At 45.7% G+C, this 20,764-nt stretch overlaps 1 protein-coding gene across 1 annotated transcript in view; it reads left to right on the top strand.

Annotated features, from left to right (window-relative positions):
- The first annotated feature begins 7,546 nt into the window (after positions 1-7,546).
- Positions 7,547-20,764, top strand: part of SLIT1 (slit guidance ligand 1) — a 159,361-nt gene continuing 146,143 nt past the window's right edge. The window contains exon 1 of the mRNA XM_084846595.1: positions 7,547-7,962. Within this exon, the coding sequence (XP_084702721.1) occupies positions 7,763-7,962 (200 nt within the window). The 5' untranslated portion in view covers positions 7,547-7,762. The remainder of the gene's footprint in view (positions 7,963-20,764) is intronic.

Below are 20,764 nucleotides of genomic sequence, written 5' to 3'. Positions count from 1 at the left end.
GAAGGCTAAAGCTGAGAACGAGCTGAGGTTAGTGAGGAATGCTAAAAGCAACAAAAAAGCTTTCTTCAGCTACGTGTGTAGTAAAAGACAGAGGAAAGAAAGGGTGGTTCAGCTATTAAATAAGGATGGCAAAATGATAACAGATGACAAAGAAAAGGCAGAAGTGCTCAGTTCTTACTTTGGCTCAGTCTTCTCCCAAAAGAGGGTCTATGACCCCCCTGGCAAAGGCGAAGTACAAACTGAAGGGGCAGGATTGCAGCTTGAGATCGATAGGTCAAGGAACACCCAATTACTTTGAATGAGTTCAAATCTCCAGGGCCAGATGAACTGCACCCTAGAGTAATAAAGGAACTGGCAGAAGAACTCTCAGAACCGCTGTCTATTCTCTTTGAGAAATCATGGAGGACGGATGAAGTGCCAGATGACTGGAGGAGGGCTAATGTTGTCCCTATCTTCAAAAAGGGTAAAAAGGAGGAACCTGGGAACTACACACCAGTCAGTCTGACATCAATCCCTGGGAAAATTCTGGAGCAGATGATAAAGCAATCCATCTGGAAGCACCTTGAAAACAATGCCATGATTACTCGAAGCCAACATGGATTTGTCAAGAACAAGTCCTGCCAGATGAATCTAATCTCATTTTTTGATCAAGTAACTTCCCCTGTGGACTGTGGGAATGCTGTGGACATAATATACCTCGACTTCAGCAAAGCTTTCAACAAAGTGCCCCATGATCTCCTGATGAGCAAACTAGCTCAAAGTGGGCGAGATGAAACAATGATCCGGTGGATCCACAGTTGGCTACAGAATCGGACTCAAAGAGTGCTTATCAATGGGACTTTCTCAAACTGGGGAGAGGTAATGAGCGGGGTACCACAGGGCTCAGTCCTGGGCCCAGTGCTCTTCAACATTTTTATTAATGTCTTGGAGGAGGAGGTGCAGGGAATGCTGATCAAATTTGCAGATGACACAAAATTGGGCAGGATAGCTAATGCTCTGGAAGACAGAAACAAAATTCAAAGTGATCTGGATAGACTGGAGCGCTGGGCAGAAAACAACAGAATGGCATTTAATAGGGATAAATGCCAAGTTCTGCTCCGAGGAAAAAGAAACCAAATGCACAGTTACAAGATGAGGGATAGGTAACTCAACAACACTACAAGCGAGAAGGATCTTGGAACTGTTGTAGATCACAAGCTGAATATGAGCCAACAAAGTGATGTGGCTGCAAAAAAGGCAAATGCTCTTTTGGGCTGCATTAATAGAAGTATAGCTTCCAAATCCCGGGAAGTACTAGTTCCCCTCTACTCAGCACTGGTTAGGTCTCATCTGGAGTATTGTGTCCAGTTCTGGGCACCGCACTTTAAGAAGTGGATAAATGCAGTTTGGATTCCTGCATTGTGCAGGGGGTTGGACTCGATGGTCTTGTAGGCCCCTTTCCAACCCTACTATTCTATGATTCTAAGCAACTCTGGAGGATTCGGAGTCTTAAAACAGGCCACTCTTGACAACAAAGTCTGTGTCATGGAAAAATTAGGGAATTCTAGCTTCCACTAGGTAAGGGCCCTTTTCTAACACAGCATGTAACCAAGAAATCCAGGCACTCTTGCATGAAATGTTAGTGCAAACTTGACAGTGTTAAAGAAAGCTCTTACTAAATGAAATATTTTGTTGTGAGAAGAAGCAGAGGTATGCGGCAAAACAAAAGATTACTTAGGCTGATACATTTCTTCATCTCCCTTGGGTTTTGAGCAAGGTTCAAAATTTACAGGTTCCACAGTCATTTATTCGAAGAATGTGAAAGATCCAAACCCACATGGCTTTTCTGACCGCTTGGCTTTTAAGGCCATCTGACCTGGAGCAGCTCCAGCCAAGCCATGTATCTGTTATATAGGTGTAACAAACCCCTGTATTCTGATGTGGCTCAACAGTGGCCCCAAGTTTGTCAGGCAAGTTGGCACTATGCCTGAATAGACCAGATCTAACGTTTTTGTTTCCCAATATGCATGCAAAATGCAAGCTGTTTCGCACAATGGTGTGTCCAGTTTGAATTGGCCAGCTCTTTATAATTTAAGAGTAGGTTTGTTATAAAGATGGGTCCAGCCACTAAGTAATTTTAAGATTTGTTGGCTAGACCACTGACATCAGAAATTGAGGGCATCACACTATTGGACAAAACAACAGTCCATCTCTGCTTTTACTGAACTTAGTTAGATTCCCATAAAACTAAGAGTTTGCTCACTCCCAATCATCTTTCTTATAACATCTAACCAGGAGACTCCAATGCTCTCTCTCAGGCCATCCTCACTGCAAGGAACTCTACATATGCTCTGAAACCCAGGACTCTACTGCTGTAGGTAACATGTAGTTTGCTAAATCCATTTAATGTATTGATTTTTATTCAATAATAAAAATATTTCCCCTTTTTCCCAAATATTTTTGTAACATTTGGACATTTCATTATGTTGTTTAAAAAAAGGAATTTCTCATGTTAAAAACGTCCTTTTGTGAAGGGCAGTACAGCTGCAGAGTTCTTAAGATCTTCACAAGGTTTGTGTTAAGTTTTGTTTTTCTGGGCTGTGGGCAAGAAAATTCAAAGTGCCCTTCTTTTATTTTTTCCTAGGGCTGGGCTGAAGGGTGGGACCTTGGCAATAGGGCTCAGAAACTTCCCAACTAGCTGGACCAAGTAGGTTGTGTTAGGAGGTCCAACCTGACTGGTGGCCGCACATCAGTAATTCGGGCGGGGGGGGCACTTGTAAAGAAGGTGTCCACCAATAGGAAAAGTCCCAGATCCAGATCCCTTCCCAGATCCATAACAACAGGCATCAAGATAGAATCCATGAAAGTAAGTGAGCTACTGGTTCTACCTCTTCTTAAACACCAAAACCTTTCCAGATTTGTGACATGGGTCAATCAATACCTTTCAAGGCATACTGCATGTGAAGAGACCAGGAAAAAGGAAAGGTTCCTCCTGTGCAAGCACTGTTACTGACCCCTAGGGGGACGCCGCTTGCGCTAGCGTTTTTGTGGCAGACTGTAGTGGGGTGGTTTGCCATTGCCTTCCCCAGTCGCTATACAGCCGCCTACCACTCTGCGCCACACAAGGCTCAGAAGAGAGCAAGCTTACTGAAAGATCTAGGAAGCAGATATGAAGTTGAGATTCCTATCTCTAATGGTTGCAGTTGGGCCCTGGTCCTGAATCTGTTTCTCAGGGCCCGGAATCTGTTCCATAGAGCCCTGGGTGTTCATTGGTGCCAATGGTAGAGATTTCCCCCTAAGTTTAATTGCCATGCAAGGGGCAATTTTCAAGGGGGATTGCAGCTGGGGAGGGAATAAACTCACTCCTTCCCACATTCTGCAACATATCCTACCCTCAAGTCATTCTCTCCATGGCAATTAAGCGTTTTGCATTGGACTGGGATGATCTGGGTTAGGGTGCAAATTAATTGAAGCATTTATTTCATTGTAGATTATTTGGATGAGAAATTAATTGACTGGCTTTGCCTCCTGTGAAATTTAAATAAATCCTAGTAATTATTTTTAAATTTGCATATACAGATCTAAATTAGCATATGCAGATTCCTGTCATCTGTAGGAAAAATATATAAGAGTGCTGAGACAGAGAATTAGCATCAAAGTACATTTGGAATTCAAATGATAGATGTAAAGGTAAAGGTGTCCCCAACCAGTCGTGTCCGACTCTAGGGTGCGGTGCTCATCCCCGTTTCTAAGCCGAAGAGCCAGCGCTGTCGGAAGACGCTTCCGTGGTCATGTGGCCGGCATGACTGAACACCGAGGTGCACGGAACGCTGTTACCTTTCCTGCTGAGGCGGTACCTATTTATCTACTTGCAATTTCTTGCTTTCGAACTGCTAGGTTGGCAGAATACTCATCAGCTAATTGGACACCAATTCAATTGTTGTTTTGCCTTTCCTTGCTTGCTTCAGGTAGGCTGTTAACCTTTTGTTAACCTTTTAAACTGTAGAAAATGCTACATGTACATTGATTAAATTAAATTGGGTAGGCAACATGGTGCTTTCCAGATGTTTTGGGCTATAACTCCCATCACCCCTGCCCATTGGCCATGCTGACCAGGGCTGATGAGAGTTGTCCAAACATCTGGCAGCCACCACATTGCCTCTCCCTGAATTAAATATATGTTTGTTCATTTTTTATTATTTTTTTTAAGCACAGTCAATTTAAAAATAGTTGGAAAAGTATTTTGGGGAGTGGGAGATTAGTTTGATGCATCACTCTTTCCAACTAATAAAAACTGCAACACCAACTTTTATAACACAGAGAACAAGTTTTCTTTAAGCTTGATCTAGGAGTAAAAAATCATGTGTTTGAATAAAAAGTGATGAGTGTGTGTCTACAGTGAGCTTACCAATCAAATTATACATGTCTGTATGCACCCTAATTTTCATCTGACGTTAGTTTGGACAGGAAGTGGGAAATGTACTCAGGTTGCCTATGGATGCTTAGAGGTGAATGGACAACCACAGACTATTTAGGCAGCAATCCTATATCCACTTACATGACAGTTGTTGTTGTTGTTCAGTCGTGTCCGACTCTTCATGACCCCATGGACCATAGCATGCCAGGCCTTCCCCTCACTTAATTCAGTGGGACTTACTTCTGAGTAGACAGATGAAGTATTGCACTATTAGAATACATAGGATGGAAAGAGGGAAGAGTGAGATGTTGCCATCTAGGTAAAAAAAATACACACAAGTAGAACTTATCAACTATTCAAACTTTGGAATTTTCCAAAATTAAGTTTGGGCACTTTAAAATGGCAGTACCCTTCTCAAGCTCTCATATTTAACAAAATACAGACTTAGTGATTTCCTAGTGCAGAATGGCATTTGCCTTTTTGTTGCCTGAGGCAATAAAGGTAAACTGTTTGTGCCTCCCACACTCCCGTGCATATACATTTGGTTGACCTCTTTCTCCAGTTGTGGTGATGGTGGTGGGGTTTACATCTAAGATGGTGCTTGGGATGTATGTATTTATCATTTAAAGCATTCTAACCCCATTTGTGAGCCAAAAAGGCTCTCAAAGCAGCTTACAAATATCAGTGGTAAAACAGTCCCCGCCTTCAAGCTTGCAATCTAAAAGACATGACGCACCAGGGAAAAAAGGGATGGGGAGGGAGAAGGAAAAAAGCAACCTCAGGAACTAGTTCTTAAAGTTACAGTAAAAAAAAAAATCACAACCAGTTGAGATGGAAACAGTTCAGGTAGCGTGTTGGCATCTGCAGTGCATGCAGGACATGTTTTCCCCTTGCTGCCAAGTTTGCATCTGCTCTTGCTGAGCAAAATTTATCCAAAAATAGCCAAATCTACATTGCTTTCCAGATTTACCACCCACTCTGGGAACTTTAGCCTGCATAATGATTAGATCTGCCTTGGACTGGTGATTATTAAGATGCTGGGGGTGTGTGTGTCTCCCACCTGAGGCTAGTTGGCACAAGAAAATGGAAGCAATCTGGGTGTTTGCAAGAAGACCCTGTGAAATTTAAATTATGTTGGACAGGAACCTAAAAGGGGGGAAAGCAGTAAAAGGGGGGGGGAAACGGGGGATGTAATATACATCTAACCAGACAAAGATACTAAGGGCTACTCTAAAGAGTAAGTGAAGTGCCATTCTTAGGTTGTTTCTGAAGAGCAAAATGTGCAGCAGGAAAGAGGGATTTTTAGAGATGATATCAGTCACCAGGATTGAGAGAGTTCTTCCTGTAGCTAAATTTTGGACTGAGAAAAAGGAAATCCGTCTTTGAGGTAACCGCTGCCACGGCCCAGGAAGAGACTTTTCTGGGGTCAGGTTATCCCCCATCTATCTAACATGGGGGTGGCACCTGCTCTTGAAGCCTGAGTTGTGAGTCTACTCACATGTGTAACTAATTTGGATGGGAGTAAGACAAGGGAAAGGTGAAACTATTGTTTCATCTTATTTCCTCTCCAGCATGTGTGAATCTGACATACATTTCTACTTCTTTACACAATGTCATAGATTTTCTAAGCACAGTCACCCCTGCCACACACTGAACTTTGGCATTGTTCCAGCACTGGGACCAGTGGACGAAGGTGTCTGGGAAATACTGACATATGAACAGGTTTAGCTGGGGGCTGGTGGAATGCAGCTGTGATGGCATAAGTCTAAGCCATTTAGCATGTTTCTTCGACAAGAAGCACTGCTCACATATCTGGACTGCTCATGGACCCACAAGCCAACAGTGGAGCTAAGTGTTGCTTTAAACATGAACCCCATGAAATAATGTCCTCCTGAGTTCCACCTGAATCCTGTCATCTGGGCTCTTTACTGGTTTATGGTAGTTCCTTTAGGAATCTTGGTGTCTTGTCTAGGGTTTGGCTTTCTCCTTGTCCTGAATGTCAGCTCGTTTGCCAACGATGTCGTCTGGGAATAGGCAGTTTCACAGGATGACTACAGGACTGTTATCTCATTGCTGGCTTTCTGATATCAATTCCCATCATCCTAAGCCAATGCTGGGATCACCCACATGTGACTTTCCCAAATGGTACTCAGAGTTATAGGCCGATCCCATTCTCACATCACTGGCTTGCCAAATCCCAATGTACCTGCCTCTATGTCAGATCCCATACTCCGGAAGCAAAGTGCACTGTGGTTTCTTGTAGATCCCCTCCCGCCCACAAAAAGCAGATGGAATTCTAGGTATTTTCAAGTTGCACCCCTTTGTTTTTCAGCCCCGTTATTGATGGAATCCTAAGATCCTTCTTCTTTCGAAAGGGACACGGCACCCTAGTCTACCCAGCTCACTTCATACTGAGTCCTCCTTTGAAATGAACACCACTTGAGCGGTATAGAAATGAAATAAATAAATAAATAAATAAAACCAAAGGATGCACTGATTACAGGAGAGTTCGGGAATTCACGGACAGGGCGAAATGGCGAACAAATATTGGTTACAAAGAATACACATATATAGACAGCACTATCCAACAGCCCCTTCAGCCCCAAGCACATTTGTTCAATGGATCTAACTTCCGCGTAAATCTGTTGGACTGTACTGCACGGAGGACTGGACTATTCTTCTTCGGGCCTCTGTGTCTATTCGGCTACCTCCTTCTTGCAGAGGTTTCTGCCCGTCGCTTGGCCTGACTCTTCCTCTCTGTGTGCGTTTCACAAGATGCGCGAATAAGTGCGTCTCTCTCTGCAATAGTCTCCCGCTGCTCCCCTGAAGGCTCGTGCGTTTCATTGTGTCTCTCTGTGTGTTGTGCATCGAGTGTGTGTGACCGCACAGCACTCTCTCCCGAGGTGCCTGCAAATCTGCCGGTCTCCGAGAGCGCGTTATTCTTCCGTCTGCGCGTCCCCCTCCGCAGCCAGTCCTTCTTGTCCCCCCACCCCCCGTTTGAGAGCGGCGGCGGGGAATCTCTGCGCCCGAGGCGGGTGGAGAGACCAAAGGCGCGCGGGGGGGGGGGGGGGTGGAGCCAAGGCTGCTCCTGCCGTCTGGGATTGATGGATGAGCGCTCCCTACGTGTGCGTTTGAGAGCGAGACAGAGCAGAGGGGAAGGGAGCGCGTGCTGGTGCGCGACTGCCCGTGCCCGGAGCTTGCTCCTTCTGTGGGCCAGACACGCCAAGGCGCCAGCGAAGAAGCCGGGGTCCCTGGCTTGCGTCAGAGACGACGAGCCCCTCCACGCCGCCCAGCGAGCGCGCCGTGAGATCATGTGCGGGGCAGCCCCTCGCTAGCTCAGGCAGGAGCGGCGGCGGCGGCGGCGGCATGGCTCCGAAGAAGCGGGCGGCGTCGGGCGGCAGCGCGTGGCTGCGGGCGGGCGCTTGCCTGCTGGCCTGGGCGGCCTTTTGCCGGGTCCGGGCGAGCGCGTGTCCCGCCCCGTGCGCCTGCAGCGGCACGACGGTCGACTGTCACGGGCTGGGGCTCCGCGGCGTCCCCAAGAACATCCCGAGGAGCGCAGAAAGGCTGTAAGTGCCGCCTGGCGGAGGGGATGAGCGAGCGCGGAGGGGGTGTGTGCCTGGAGGGGCCATTTGGGAAGGGGAGGCATTTGATCCTGGCGGGGCGGCGCTGAGCTCCTCCGGCACCTCTCGTGATTTGGGGGCTCCCCCTCGAGGGCTCCGCAAGTGCTGCCCCCTCACCCCCACCCATCCTTCCTTCTGTCCCTCACAGTGGAGCCCGGCCGCTTAGGGTGCGTCGCGCTGGGACCTCAGGCGGCCGTCCGAGATGGGGAAACGGCGAGGTCTCTGGGAAAGTCGGGAAGCCAGGAGGGAGTTGGATCGGGCTGAGGCAGCAGCCGGAGCCTCCCTCCGTCTGGGGCGTCAGGAACAATCCCGCGATTGCCTTTGTTAGAGAGCCGCCGCGCGCGCCCGTGCGGGTGTGCCCCCCTCCCAAACCACGGTGTGTGTGTGTGTGTATCAAACGGCTCGCGGGCCTCCCACCCCCTTGCACACGTGCACCACAGCCCGATGGCCTGGCCAGCAGCAGAGTCGGATCGGGCGAGGCGAGGGAGACTCCTCCTGGGCGCGATCCGGTGGCTGCGCTGCCTTCCAGCAGAGACATAGAATAGCGGTTTGATGGCCGGGACCGGGCCAACTTTCCTGCACACCTCCTCCTCCTGGCTGTTCGGCGAGCTTCCCCTAACGGGGGGCGACGCTCGGCGTGTGCGTGCTTGCGCACTCACGCGGCGGGTGTGAATCTTTTCTGGCCCGGCTGGGGCTGTTGATTTCCTCATTCATCTTGCTTGTGTGTTGTGTCGGTTTTAGGGCTCTCTCTGGGGAAACTGTTCAATGGAGCCAAGTGGATGCTTGGTGTGATGGTGGGGGGGTTGCTCTGTGGATATGGGAGTGGATGAGTGGGAGGAGAGAAATCTGCTATATTGGTCTCGCCTTAGCTGGCACAATATCAGGATCTTTTCTCCTCCTCCTCTTCTTCGCCCATAAAGTCTGCCCTAAGAGGGTTGCAAACCCCTTTGCCAGCATTTGTATCATGTGCCATAAACGACATTAAATTACAGCCTTCCCGAACCGGGCGCCCTCCGGATGTGTCGAACTGCAACTCCCATCATCCCCAGGTAGCATGACTTATTGCTGGCTGGGGATGACAGGAATTGCAGTCCAACACATCTGTAGGGCATGCTTATCCAGATGGGACTGAAGGGCTTGTTTCATGGAGCTTTGCGGAGCGCATAGGTTGTGTCTTTAATTTAGCAGTGCACCAGGGAAGACGATGGATCTCATTGCAATTTGCTCTGTGTGGAGCCTTGAGTTGTCGCTGCCTTCTCTCCAAGTCCCTATGGGACTGCTTCCTCTTGCCAAGTCTGCAGCTGTGGTGGTCTATTCTCCACACACTCACCCATAGCCCCTTCTTTTCCCCTCCTCTTTCAGCAGTTTAATCAGGGGTGAAGAAAGAGGAGGATCCATTTGGGGAGATAACTCATTTTCTGGATCAAGCCTTCCCACCCAGGCACCACCAATTATTAGCCTGGAGCAATAGGAAAATGTGAGGCAAATAAAGGGGAGATCAAGCAAGGAAATGTGTGTGTGTGTTGGGGGGGGGGGGCGTAGACAGACAAGGGAATGGCAAACCAGGCACTGTGTGTGTCTTTCATCTCTGCATGTGAGATTCTGAATTATCCAGAATAAAGGCATGAGGGGAGGGGAGGAATGGGAGCTCAGCTGGAACAGGGGCTGATCATTAATGCCCCCTCCTCATAACACAGTCGCTAGCAGGGGCTGGAGAATGCTTCTCATTCCTCTGCAGTCTGATGGTGGCCATTGCCCTGGTGAGGGTGCAAAGGGAAGTAAAGCTGGAGGGGATGCTAAATAATTCACCAGAATGCAGCACTGGAACGTGCTGTTTAGGCGGGGAGGGGGCAAGGGGGTTGAGTGGTTGGATTTATTGCAGCTGAGCAGAATATTCCCCTCTTGCACCTCTTGACCTTGTGTTTCTTTCCATTTTCATTGGCCTTTTTAAAAGAAAGCAGCTTGAAACTATAGGGAGACATAGATGCTCGAAGTCTATAGGAGAGAGTTGGTAGCCTTTGTTAACCCTTGATCCTGCCCCACAACCCACATGTTAGGCTGTTTGCCCCCCCTCCAGCTCTCTTTAAGCCCCTTAGTCTCAATTGATAGCCCCACTGCTTCCCACCCCCAATTTGCTGTCTCCTGTTCTCCTCTGAGGAATGTCTGTCTTGTAGCCAGACAGGCTGGGACAGTGCATAATGCATAGGATACGCTCTCAGATTTATGTTTGGCTGCAGGGTAACCTAGTAAGGAATGGGAATGGCATGTGGTGTAAAATACTAATAGGGAAGATTCATATGCACATCAGGTGCAGCAGAATCTGGTGGGGACTCCCTGAGCAAAACCTGAAGTTAAACAACTTTGTACAAATGGCGGCACCATTGATATGCTCACAGTGGGTCATTGCGGTAGTTTTCTTTAGATACTGTGCCAGTGCTAGACTCTTGTGAGATACACTCTTTGCCATGAACTATACCAGAGAGAGACTTGCACATGTGGCTTTCTACCTGTTGTGATCCTTGTTCTGCATATGGCCAGGTACGGGACCAAGTATGGGGATACAATCCCCATATCTCCTTGAGCCCCAAGTGTGGCATTGCAGTGGCAGCCACACAGTCTTCCGTCCCTGGAGTGTTACATCTTCTACCAGTTGGGCTAGCCATATAGCAGGCACTGAGGAGGCCTGGTCCATTGTGTGTCACGAAGATCTTGTACAAGGCAATCCACCCACTCCTATTATTGTTCCTTCTACAAACCAATTAATGCCCTCAGATTGAGCCTAATTAGGTCAGGGGCCTGTGGATGCCCCTGTGCACAACAAAGCAGGCTTGGTGAACTCAGTTAGCAGCGCTGCGGGATGCCTTCTTTAATGGCATTTCCTTCTCTGGCACCTTAATTACCCTCATTGAAGTCGTTATCGTGCCACAGCCACAGGGAGCTGCTTTATGAGCGTAGATGAGTGGGGTCTGCTCCTCTCTTTGAATGTGTGTGTTACACACAAGCACTCAACTTTGCTCTGATCCATAATGCCAGGAAGGGATACCATGCTGTGCTGACAAGAGGGGACTGGCTTGTCACTCACAACTGGAGTGCTGTTGCTGCTCATGGTAGTCCTAGCCTCAGCATGGACAGAAAGGGAGTTGGAGGAGGAGGAATGAAGCCATTTTGGGAGCACCTTGTGAGTTCATAGAAGTTGACAGATAACATTAGCATGTATCTCATCTTCCTCTGTATTCTGGCATATGCAGAGACTGGCACCAGATGTTTTACAGACCTCCCGCCTTAAAGGGAATTGGGGTGAGGATTATAGAAAGTGTGGTGTGGACTTTAAACATCTTTCCACTACCTGACAATTAGTTTTCAGAGAGTTCAGGTCCAGGCCCTTACTCTGTTAACCATAGGTGTTTGCTTGCCTTGTTGAGCCAAGCCAATGGAACCTATAGAAGAGAGAAAGAGGATTTATTTTAGTTGTTTACAATTTGCTGCAAAGGAGACTTTAGAGCATCCTTTGACAAGCACAGCGGTTTGAAACACAACACAAATTATGGAATGATGTGGGAGTACCTGTACAGATATGTTTTGTCACATGATTTTGGACAAAGGCAACTGTGGGACAAGACAAAGTTGCTAGATTAAAAGATCAGTTAGGCCTATTTCATACAACATATTGGCCTGGTTCGCTCATAATACTAACCCGTAGTTTGAGTTGTTGAAGTCTGGGTTGTCATGATATGTAAATGTGGCCGCACTAACAAACCATGGTTTGTTAACCATGAACAACCCAGAAAGAGAATATATGGTTTGTTGTTGGGTTGTGGGTTGTTTAAACCATGGGCTGTTGTTACATGTGAACTCAGAACCCTGGGTTGTTCATGGGTTGTTTCGCCACATTACAGAGGCAGTGGGCAAAAGTGGTAAAAAAAAAAAAAAAAGCCTAGCTACTTTACATGCCAGTACTATAGCTCCACAAAGGCATTTGGGGTAACAGGGAGGGAGCATAAAGGAGGAGGGAGACAAACAATCCAGGCATTAAGAAAACAAGCCATGGTTTCTTTGATCGTCTGCCAGACAAACGCTGGGTTAAATAAACCATGGGGTAGTGTTATATATGAACCAGACCCTTATATATGTGAGCAATCCAAACCTTTCTTGGGCATACCCTCAGATGGACAGATGTAAAGTGTGAATTTGGTGGCCATCTATACAACTGGAAGCAATTATTGTGATCACAGTGGCAATTTTCCTAGCTGCTGTAATTGCTGGTGGTTGTATCTGCAATCATGTGTTTTCATGTTATGCTGCCCATGCAAATTCATACTTGGGAAAGCTGCTCATTCATAGAAGAAAATGTGTTCTGTGAATTGGCCCTAGTCTGATCTAATGAAGAGGTGGCTTGAGCCTGAAGGCTTTTAAGAACAATACGATGCTAAGAAAGCTATAGTGGCACCATTCAGATATAATGCTTAAGAAAGCTTAACTATTGTTGGCATGATCCTGGAACCGATAAACCACAGCCAACAAAACTTTATGAAGCTTCTGCTAAGATGAGTGAAAATGAAAGTAGATGAGCATCTCTGAACTATAGTTTGCTTATTGCATGTTTGAAGCTCGAAGTGTGGTTGGAGTTCTAAACTATGGTTAGCACAACCCATGGCTTGGTGCGATGTTTGAACTGAGCCAATAACTTTGAAATTAGTCTCCAGGTTTTAGTTTTGCCTGTATGCAGTGGGGATATATCCCTCCCTTGATGATAGACTGAAAGCAGGTCCAACCCAAGACATTTTGCTCCCTGAGGAAGAGAAGCAAATTGAATCCCCTCCCTGCAAATCAAGTTGCATAATACCCAAGGCTGGTCAAGTTATTTTGATATCCAAGTGATAAAATCCCATAAGCACCTCTCCCCATCCCCAGTAGTAAAACTACAACAACAATACATTAAATAACCAATAATTTGCTTCTGTTTCATAATAAAATCAGCTGCCTGAGGTGGCCACCTAACTTTACCTAATGGTAGGGCTGGCCCTGATTGGGCTATGCTGAGTAAAAGATAAACTGTAAAAGATGGGCTTAATACCATTAAGATAACTGCATCTCTGTTTCATTTTGTGCTGAGCCTTTTGCAACACTTCCTAGTTTAGGTCATCTGTGAGATAATACTCCCTCTCTTCTGACCCCACCAAGCATGAGCATGGCCCAAGACCTTACATTCCTCTAGTGTCTAGTTCTTTGAGCAGTTGCTGCCGTTCCCTTGTTTTTGGGTATTACCCAGTATGTTAGTTAATAGTGTGGCTGGGTAGCTAAATGTTGTATCTAGCATGTTTGCTTTTGTTTTATTTTTGCTTTTGAGAAATGAGAGAGTAGCAGCTTCACTGTTAAGAGATAGGTTGTAGGTCTACATGCAGCATATGTCAGTTCTTATGTTCCTCTGGCTGTTTCTTAGGGGTGAAATATATAGGATCCAATCGTTAAACCTATGTTGCATAGTTCTCTGGTTTAAGAAATAAATCTCAGGACTAGAAGGTTCTGTGGATGTTTAAAAAAAAGAAAAAAGACAGGCAATGGAGATGTGTTTTGGGAAAGCAGCAACTAGAATCTCAGAATGATCGGTCTGTAACAGTGGTAGGCAACGTGGTGTCCACAGGGACCAGTGCATCTGTGGATACGTTTCTTGGTGCCCACGAAAGTGCCCTACTCCTCCCATGTTTTTTTTTTTTTCATTTAACACATTTTCTTATTGGCTCCTGGGATTGCTGTGAAATACATTTCTGTTGGTGTTCAAAAGAATTGTCTAGTGTGTTGGGGCTCAGACCCCACTTCTGCCTTGTACTCAGTCTTGTACTCAGTCTGTCTCCCATGGCAGCCATTTTGTGGTGGTGCCCAGGGCAAATGGCCAAATGTGCCCACAGCCCAAAAAGTTTGCCTATCCCTACTCCATAGGATATTCCTTGCTATTCTGCATAAATGGCATTCTACAAACTACTAAAACAAAGCTATATTTATTAAGGAAACAGAATGATAGGCACAGAAAACAATATAAAGTGAACTTACATTACTAACTAAACTCTAAGCTTTGCTTTAGCCATCACTGACAGCACAAATACAAGGCACAGCTTACACTGAAAAAGCCAAAGCCTCCCAGCCTACTACATCATGTCCTTGGCCTCAGGAGTATGGCATGGATGACATATGGTCAGCTGACAATCAACCAGAAGACAAACATTTGTTCCAAAGAAACAACACCTCTTGTGTGAAAGACTTGTGTGACCTCATAGACCCAATTCTTTTGATATCTGAATGGGTAGGAGGACTGCATTGTGGCTGCTTCCCATGCTTCTTTGGTAATGTTTGAAAGGAAGCGATCAGGCCAACTGGCATGGTAATTTTTCATTGCAGTGTCACCAGCAGAGCAATTGCTGGCATGGGAAGTAACCATTTCAGTCAGCCTGCCCATGCGATTGGTTCCCTTCACACATTGCCAGAAAGGTGTGGGAAGTAGCTATGCTACAATGGCTCCTGTGCCCCATGTTGTAAGGGTAAGCATATAAATTGGGCCATAGCTTATTCAAAACTGTCCAGTTGCAATCCTTCTTTTCCTGAGGTTCTTAAGAGTTATAGAGTCTATATTTGATGTATCCCCGCAAAAGGCACGCGTTAGTATGCATCTGACAACTAGACCTGGTTTCTAATGACAGTCTTTGTTCCGAAAGGGCCTCGTGTAAATCACCATCTTGTGTACTTCAAAAGCTTTTCAGAATAAGAAGTTTTTCACACCTCTCAATTCTTTCCTGTGACATGGAAGACCCTGATTATGATTGCCTAACTGATGTCTTTTTCTAATACCTTAAGGGCACAATCCTATGGAAGTTTTGACAGAAGAAAAGGTCTACAACTCCCAGCATGCCCCAGCCAGGATCGCATAGGATTGCACCCTAAAAGCAGACTTCCCCAACTTGGCAACCTCCAGATATGTTGGACTACAACTCCCATCACATGTAGTCCAGTATATCTGGAGGGTACTAGGTTGGGGAAGCCTGCCTTAAGACTACTGTGGATCCTGGTATCCTGCTGAAAGGACTTTCATATTTAGGTGTCTTAGGGTGCAATCCCATGTGTATTTAGACAGAAAAAGTCCTGTAATTTCCAGCATTCTCCAGCCAGCATGGTTGGCTGAGGAATGCTGGAAATTGTAGGACTTTATATGTCTAAACATGCATAGGATTGCACTATTGAGTGTTCAAAAATGGCCCACCTCTGTAAAATAGTTTTCCCCCCAGGAAATTAAACCTAATTTACATAAGATAGCCCTGTGAGAACAAAGACTGTCATTATAAACCAGGGTTAATTGTCAGATGCATATTAAACCATCTCATTTTGAGAGCGATACATATATAAATTTAAATATATATTTTCAGAGGGTTAGTCATACTAGTCTGTTGCAGTAAAAACCACAAGGAATCTTTGGTTTTGGCACCTTAAATTTGACTAATACATTTATTTTGGCATAACCTTTCCTGGACTATCCACTTCATCCAATACGTAAAGTGTTATTGAGTATTTCAGGTATAGATACAGTTTTAAGGCTACTTTGATGCCACAGACACTTAAAGTAGGTCTTTCTGAACTGGTCTCTGTCCTGTCCGCATAGCTGTGTTGCATATTCTTTTGAGTTCCTCTCTATTCTGTCCCATATTACTCGGAATCTGCCCTTCTGTATAACATAGCTTCAGTTACCTACCATGACCAGTCACTGCACATTTCTTGGGGCAGGAGTGTAAGACATCTTTCGGCCCAAGGGCCGAATCCAGGGGCTGTCAGGGGCTGTATTCCAGGGATGGGACAGAGACAACAACACCAGCATATTTTAGCTTAAAACTCTTACTGCCAGTATCTAAGCCTTAGGAGAGGCATTTCAACCTTTTAGAATGGGGAAAAAACTGCAAAAATTGGGAAACCACCAAATAATCAGGAGTCGGGGGGAGGAGAAGTGGGTGTGGCCTTCTGGGGAACCCTGGGGGATTTATTAGCCTTCAGGCCTAAAGCTTGATCCCTGTCTTGAGGGGTTTAAGCCACAGCTTTGTTAGGCTTCATTGCTGTGTATCACACCTCTATTGTCTGTGCAGCCATCCTTCCCACCTTTTCTTTTGAAACCCAGCTTCCTGGTAGAATGAGTGCTGCAACTATTAATCTGTACAGTAGTTACAGTATGATTTCCTTCCCTTTTTGTCAGGATAAGACCATTTTCATACTGTGCTTTTAGGTCCTGCGCAATCCTCATGTTTTCTCCAAAGGGAATCCTAGACCATGCTGATCCACATAAGTTCAAAGTTGCTAGCTTTCAGAACAGTGAAACCTAATTGCAGTGACTCAGTGGTCAAGTGTCTTCTGAACCCATCATCTCTGGATGAATGAGGGAACAAATCAGCAGAACTTCAGATTCAGCTGGAAAGGGAGCACGAGACTCTGAGATTGGATTGGAATGGTAAAGACTGGCTTCTCCCCACATTTAATGCCAGTCACGCAGTACAGAACAGGCTGACAGGCGTCGAGCTGGAAGGAACCTAGAAATGTTTTGCTGCTTTGGCAGCTCTCAGACTCCAGCCTGCAACCTGGAATCAGAGGAAGATGGAGTGTGGGGGGAGGGAGAGGAGGACCGGACTTGCTTGGCTAGCATTTAGCCCCTGCAATATGACTCATGGCTTCTAGCCCTTTCCTGAGGATATTGCTTTAGAGTTGGGTGCTGGATTATCAGTGGCATCATGGCACCAGCCTTGGGCATACATTTAGCATTGTTTTCTAAGCAAGCAGCTTGGAGACAAGAGTTAGCTTCTTCTCCTTGGGAGGCATTGGAAGCCTGATTTGCCAATGCCGCAGCCTGAAAGTTCTGCCTGTCTGTGCTCCTAGGTAAATGGATTGGATTTCCAGGGAAATCCCTCCTTGTTTTCTGATTTCTGCATAGTTTTTGAAGGCTTCCTATAACACTACGTGGGAGTACTGAGGCAGGTCAGAGCATGTAGTGCAGGGCCAGCGTCAAGGGTAGGCATGATAGGGCACCTGACAAGGGCTCGCACCCCAGCAGTGGCCCACCAATAAGAGCCCTGTGGATTTGCTCCTCCTCTTCAGCATTGCAACCTGCTTGTTCACCCTCTCCCTTAGGCCCAGGCAACAGTGGTGGTGAGAAAGAGGAGCAGTTGATGCCTCTGCCTGCTTGCTCACTGGCTCTCTGGCTGTCAAACAAACAAGTGGCAGCAATTACGAGAAAGAGGATGAGGAGCAATAGCAGCTGGAGACAATGGGGATGAGAAGGTAGACTTACTGAGGAAGGGGGCCTATTGAGGGTTTCTTGCCTGAGGGTTCTCAAAAACCTGGAGCTGGCACTGGTCTATTGGCCTAGTTAGGAGACAAGAGTAAAACACTTTCTCCCCTTTCCCAGTACTTACTCACATATGTTCACATCAATGTATTGTAGCAGCCGGATATAGCAAGGAGCAAATAAATAACAGGCGCTCTGGGATTGGAATTAGTGCGTGCATGCATGCGTGGGGTGTGTGTGTGTGTGTGTGTTGGGAGTTGCAACTGCATCTAGCTGAAATGGGAGTTTAGTCCCCACCAGGGAGTTTACTACCTTGGCAGAAAGCAGTATTTCTTGGTGCTCCCTTGTTGAAGCCGCATAGAAGGCTTGTAGTGGATCACACTGGCAGTCATGTTGCATTTCCCTTCCTTCAGATCCTTCCCTGGGTTGTGGGGAATTTGCAATTCTATTCCAATTTCTCCCTTCAGCTACTTCCCAGGCAGATGCTGTCTATGTATTGCCATGGCAACGCTGACTTCGCCTCTCCATGGAATTGCGTGCTGGAAAAATATTAGTTTAAAAACTCTGCAGTGTTTGTATTGATGGAAGCTGAGGTTGTTAGCAGGGATGGATCATCCCAGGGATGAAGGAGGCCCCAATAATGGGCAGTAAAGCTGCAGGATTTGCCTCCAGGGGACACTTCACAGCACTGGGGCTAGTTGTTTCTTTACAAATACCAATTACCCTTTGGTTTATGGTTCACTTTAAATATAGATATATACTTGCTTTAAATGTGCCACATTGGCCCCTGCAATATGGTCCTGCTGTAAGTACTTTGAGTAGCTGGGAGAGGAATATTATTTTTTAATTTAGTTGTTATATTTGTATTCAGTTCAAGGAGTTCTGAATACTGTTTTAGCTCACAACAGCCCTCTGAGGTAGGATAGGCTTATAAATAGGGATTTGACCAAGGTTGCCCAGTGGATTTCATAGCTGACCAGGGAGCTGAACCAGATCAGAACCAGAGTGCTGATGCGTAATATCATAAAGGTGGCAGAGCAGCTTTTAAATTTGGGAGCTTCTAGTTCAGGATGAATAATTCCTAGGAGATGAAGCTGAAAATGTTATCGATTCCCCAAATGAGGATGGGGTAGAAATAGGCTAGTCAAAGAGGCCCAAAGGCCATAGGAGAAACTGCACTTACCAGAGATATTTGGAGAAGGACACTGTATATAGGTGTTCCTATGCTAATGTCAGAAGCCTCCAAGCCAAGCTGGGAGAGTTGGAGTACTTGGTTTTAAAAGAAAATATAAATATATTGGGCATAACAGAAACCTGGTGAAAGGCTATGGTCATAACTGGATAAACACTCTGTAGGAAGGACAGGGAAGTATGTACTATAGGTGTTGTTGCTTTGTACATCAAAGAAGACATACAGTATTGTCAAACGAAGTAGAAACTTCAAAAGGGGCAGACTTCTCGGCAGAATTGCAGTGAGTGACAATAGCAGGTCTCAAAAGTAATTTAGTACTGGGAACACGCTATTGTCCCCCTGACCAAAATGCTCAGGGTGATCTTGAGAAGGAGAATGAAACCAGCGAGGCATCCAAAGCAGAAAGGTTTGTAGTAATGGTTAACTTCAATAATCCTCATATAAACTGAATAAATGTTCCAGTTATGGAAAAGACGTAACATTTCTAGATACCCTAAATGTCTGTGCCCTATAACGATCATGGAATCGACCAGAGAGGAGGCAACCCTAGACTTAATCCTAACTGCCCAGGTCCTAGTGCAAGATATAAGTGTTGTTGAACTTACTGGAAAGAGTGACCACAGTGCTACCAAATGTGATTTATATGTAATTGGAAAATTGTGAAGACAGTCCAACACACTCACATTTGACTTCAAAAGAGGGCACCTCAAAAATGAGGGGATTAGTAAAAAGGAAGTTGGAAAGGAAAGTCAAGAGGGTCAAATCTCTCCAGAATGCTTGGGAGTTAATCAAACCCACAATAATAGAAGTTCAGCTAGAAAGGTACCACTGTACGTCTGAGTCCAAGAGATCACCAACATGGCTAACGAGCAATGTCAAGGAATGTATTACAGAAAAGAAGGCTTCCTTCCTTCAGAGAATGGAAGTCATGCCCAAATAAAAACAAAAAGGAACACAAACGTGCATAAAAGAAATGCAAGCAGACAATACAGGATGCAAAAGGGGATTTTGAGGAGCACATTGCTAATTATATTAAAACCAACAATAGCAAATTATTTAAGTACATCAGAAGCAGGAGACCAGCTAGGGTGGCAGTTGGTAAAGGAGTACTAAAGGAAGATAAGGAGACAGAAGAAAAGCTGAATGAATTATTTGTGTGTGTCTTCATTGCAGAAGATGTAGGGCAGATATCCCTGCCTGAACTGATATTTTTAGGAAGAGATTCTGAGGAATTGAGGCAAATAATGGTGACAAGAGATGAAAGTCTAGATCTTTTTGACAGACTGATAACAAACAAATCACTCAGTCCAGATGGTACCCATCTGAGAGCTCTTAAAGAAATATGAAATTGCTGCTCTTCTAACAAAAAATATGTAACAAGTCCTGAAGATTGGCCTCTGTACCAGAGGTTTGGAAACTGGCTAATGTAACGCCAGTTCTTATAAAGAGGCGGGGGGGGGGGCAGTGATGGATCCAAGAAATTACAGGCCAAATAGCTTAATGTCTGTTTTGAGTAAATTGGTGGAAAGCATGATTAAAGATAGAAGAATTAAGCATATAGAAGGACAAGTCCTGCTGAAGAAGAATGGCTTCTGCAAAGGGAAGGCCTGTCTCACTGACCTTTTAGAATTTCTTGAGAATGTCAGCAATCATGTGACTAGGATTGTTCTGGTAGATATAGTTCACTTGGACTTTTGACAGAGTCCCTCACCAAAGAGTCCTGAGTAAACTTAGAAGTCATAGGTTAAGAGGAGAGGACCTCTTATTGATTGGTAACTGGTTAAAGAACAGGACTCAAAGATTAGGAATAGATCGACAGTTCTCCCAATGGAGCAATGTTAACAGTGGTGTCCCCCAAGAATCTGTATTGGAACTAGTGCCTTTTAACTTGATCAACTCCACATTAATTATGTGGAGTTGGAGGTGAGTAGTGAGGGGGCCAGATTTGTGGATGACACCAAATAATTTAGGGGGGGTTAAAACAAAAAGGGATTGTGACAAGCTCCAAAAGGATCTCTCCAAACTGGGGGAATGGACATATGTGATTCAGTATGAGCAACGGGAAAGTATGTATACTGGGACAGTATCCCCCCCCCCCGCCCACCGCCACCTAATTTCACTTATATGTTGATGGAGTCTGAGCTCGCAGTGACCGACCAGGTAAGAAATCTTGGAATTGTGGTAGATACAAATGCCAACCCAGTATGCGGCTGCTGTGAAAAAGGCAACTTCCATGTTGGGTATCA

This window comes from Heloderma suspectum, chromosome 3 (genome assembly GCF_057233095.1).
Source record: "Heloderma suspectum isolate Gila_16-S chromosome 3, 16-S_ref, whole genome shotgun sequence".
NCBI lineage: Eukaryota > Metazoa > Chordata > Lepidosauria > Squamata > Helodermatidae > Heloderma > Heloderma suspectum.
The sequence above is the reverse complement of the archived record's forward strand: the minus strand, read 5'-3'. Positions and strand labels throughout refer to the sequence as shown.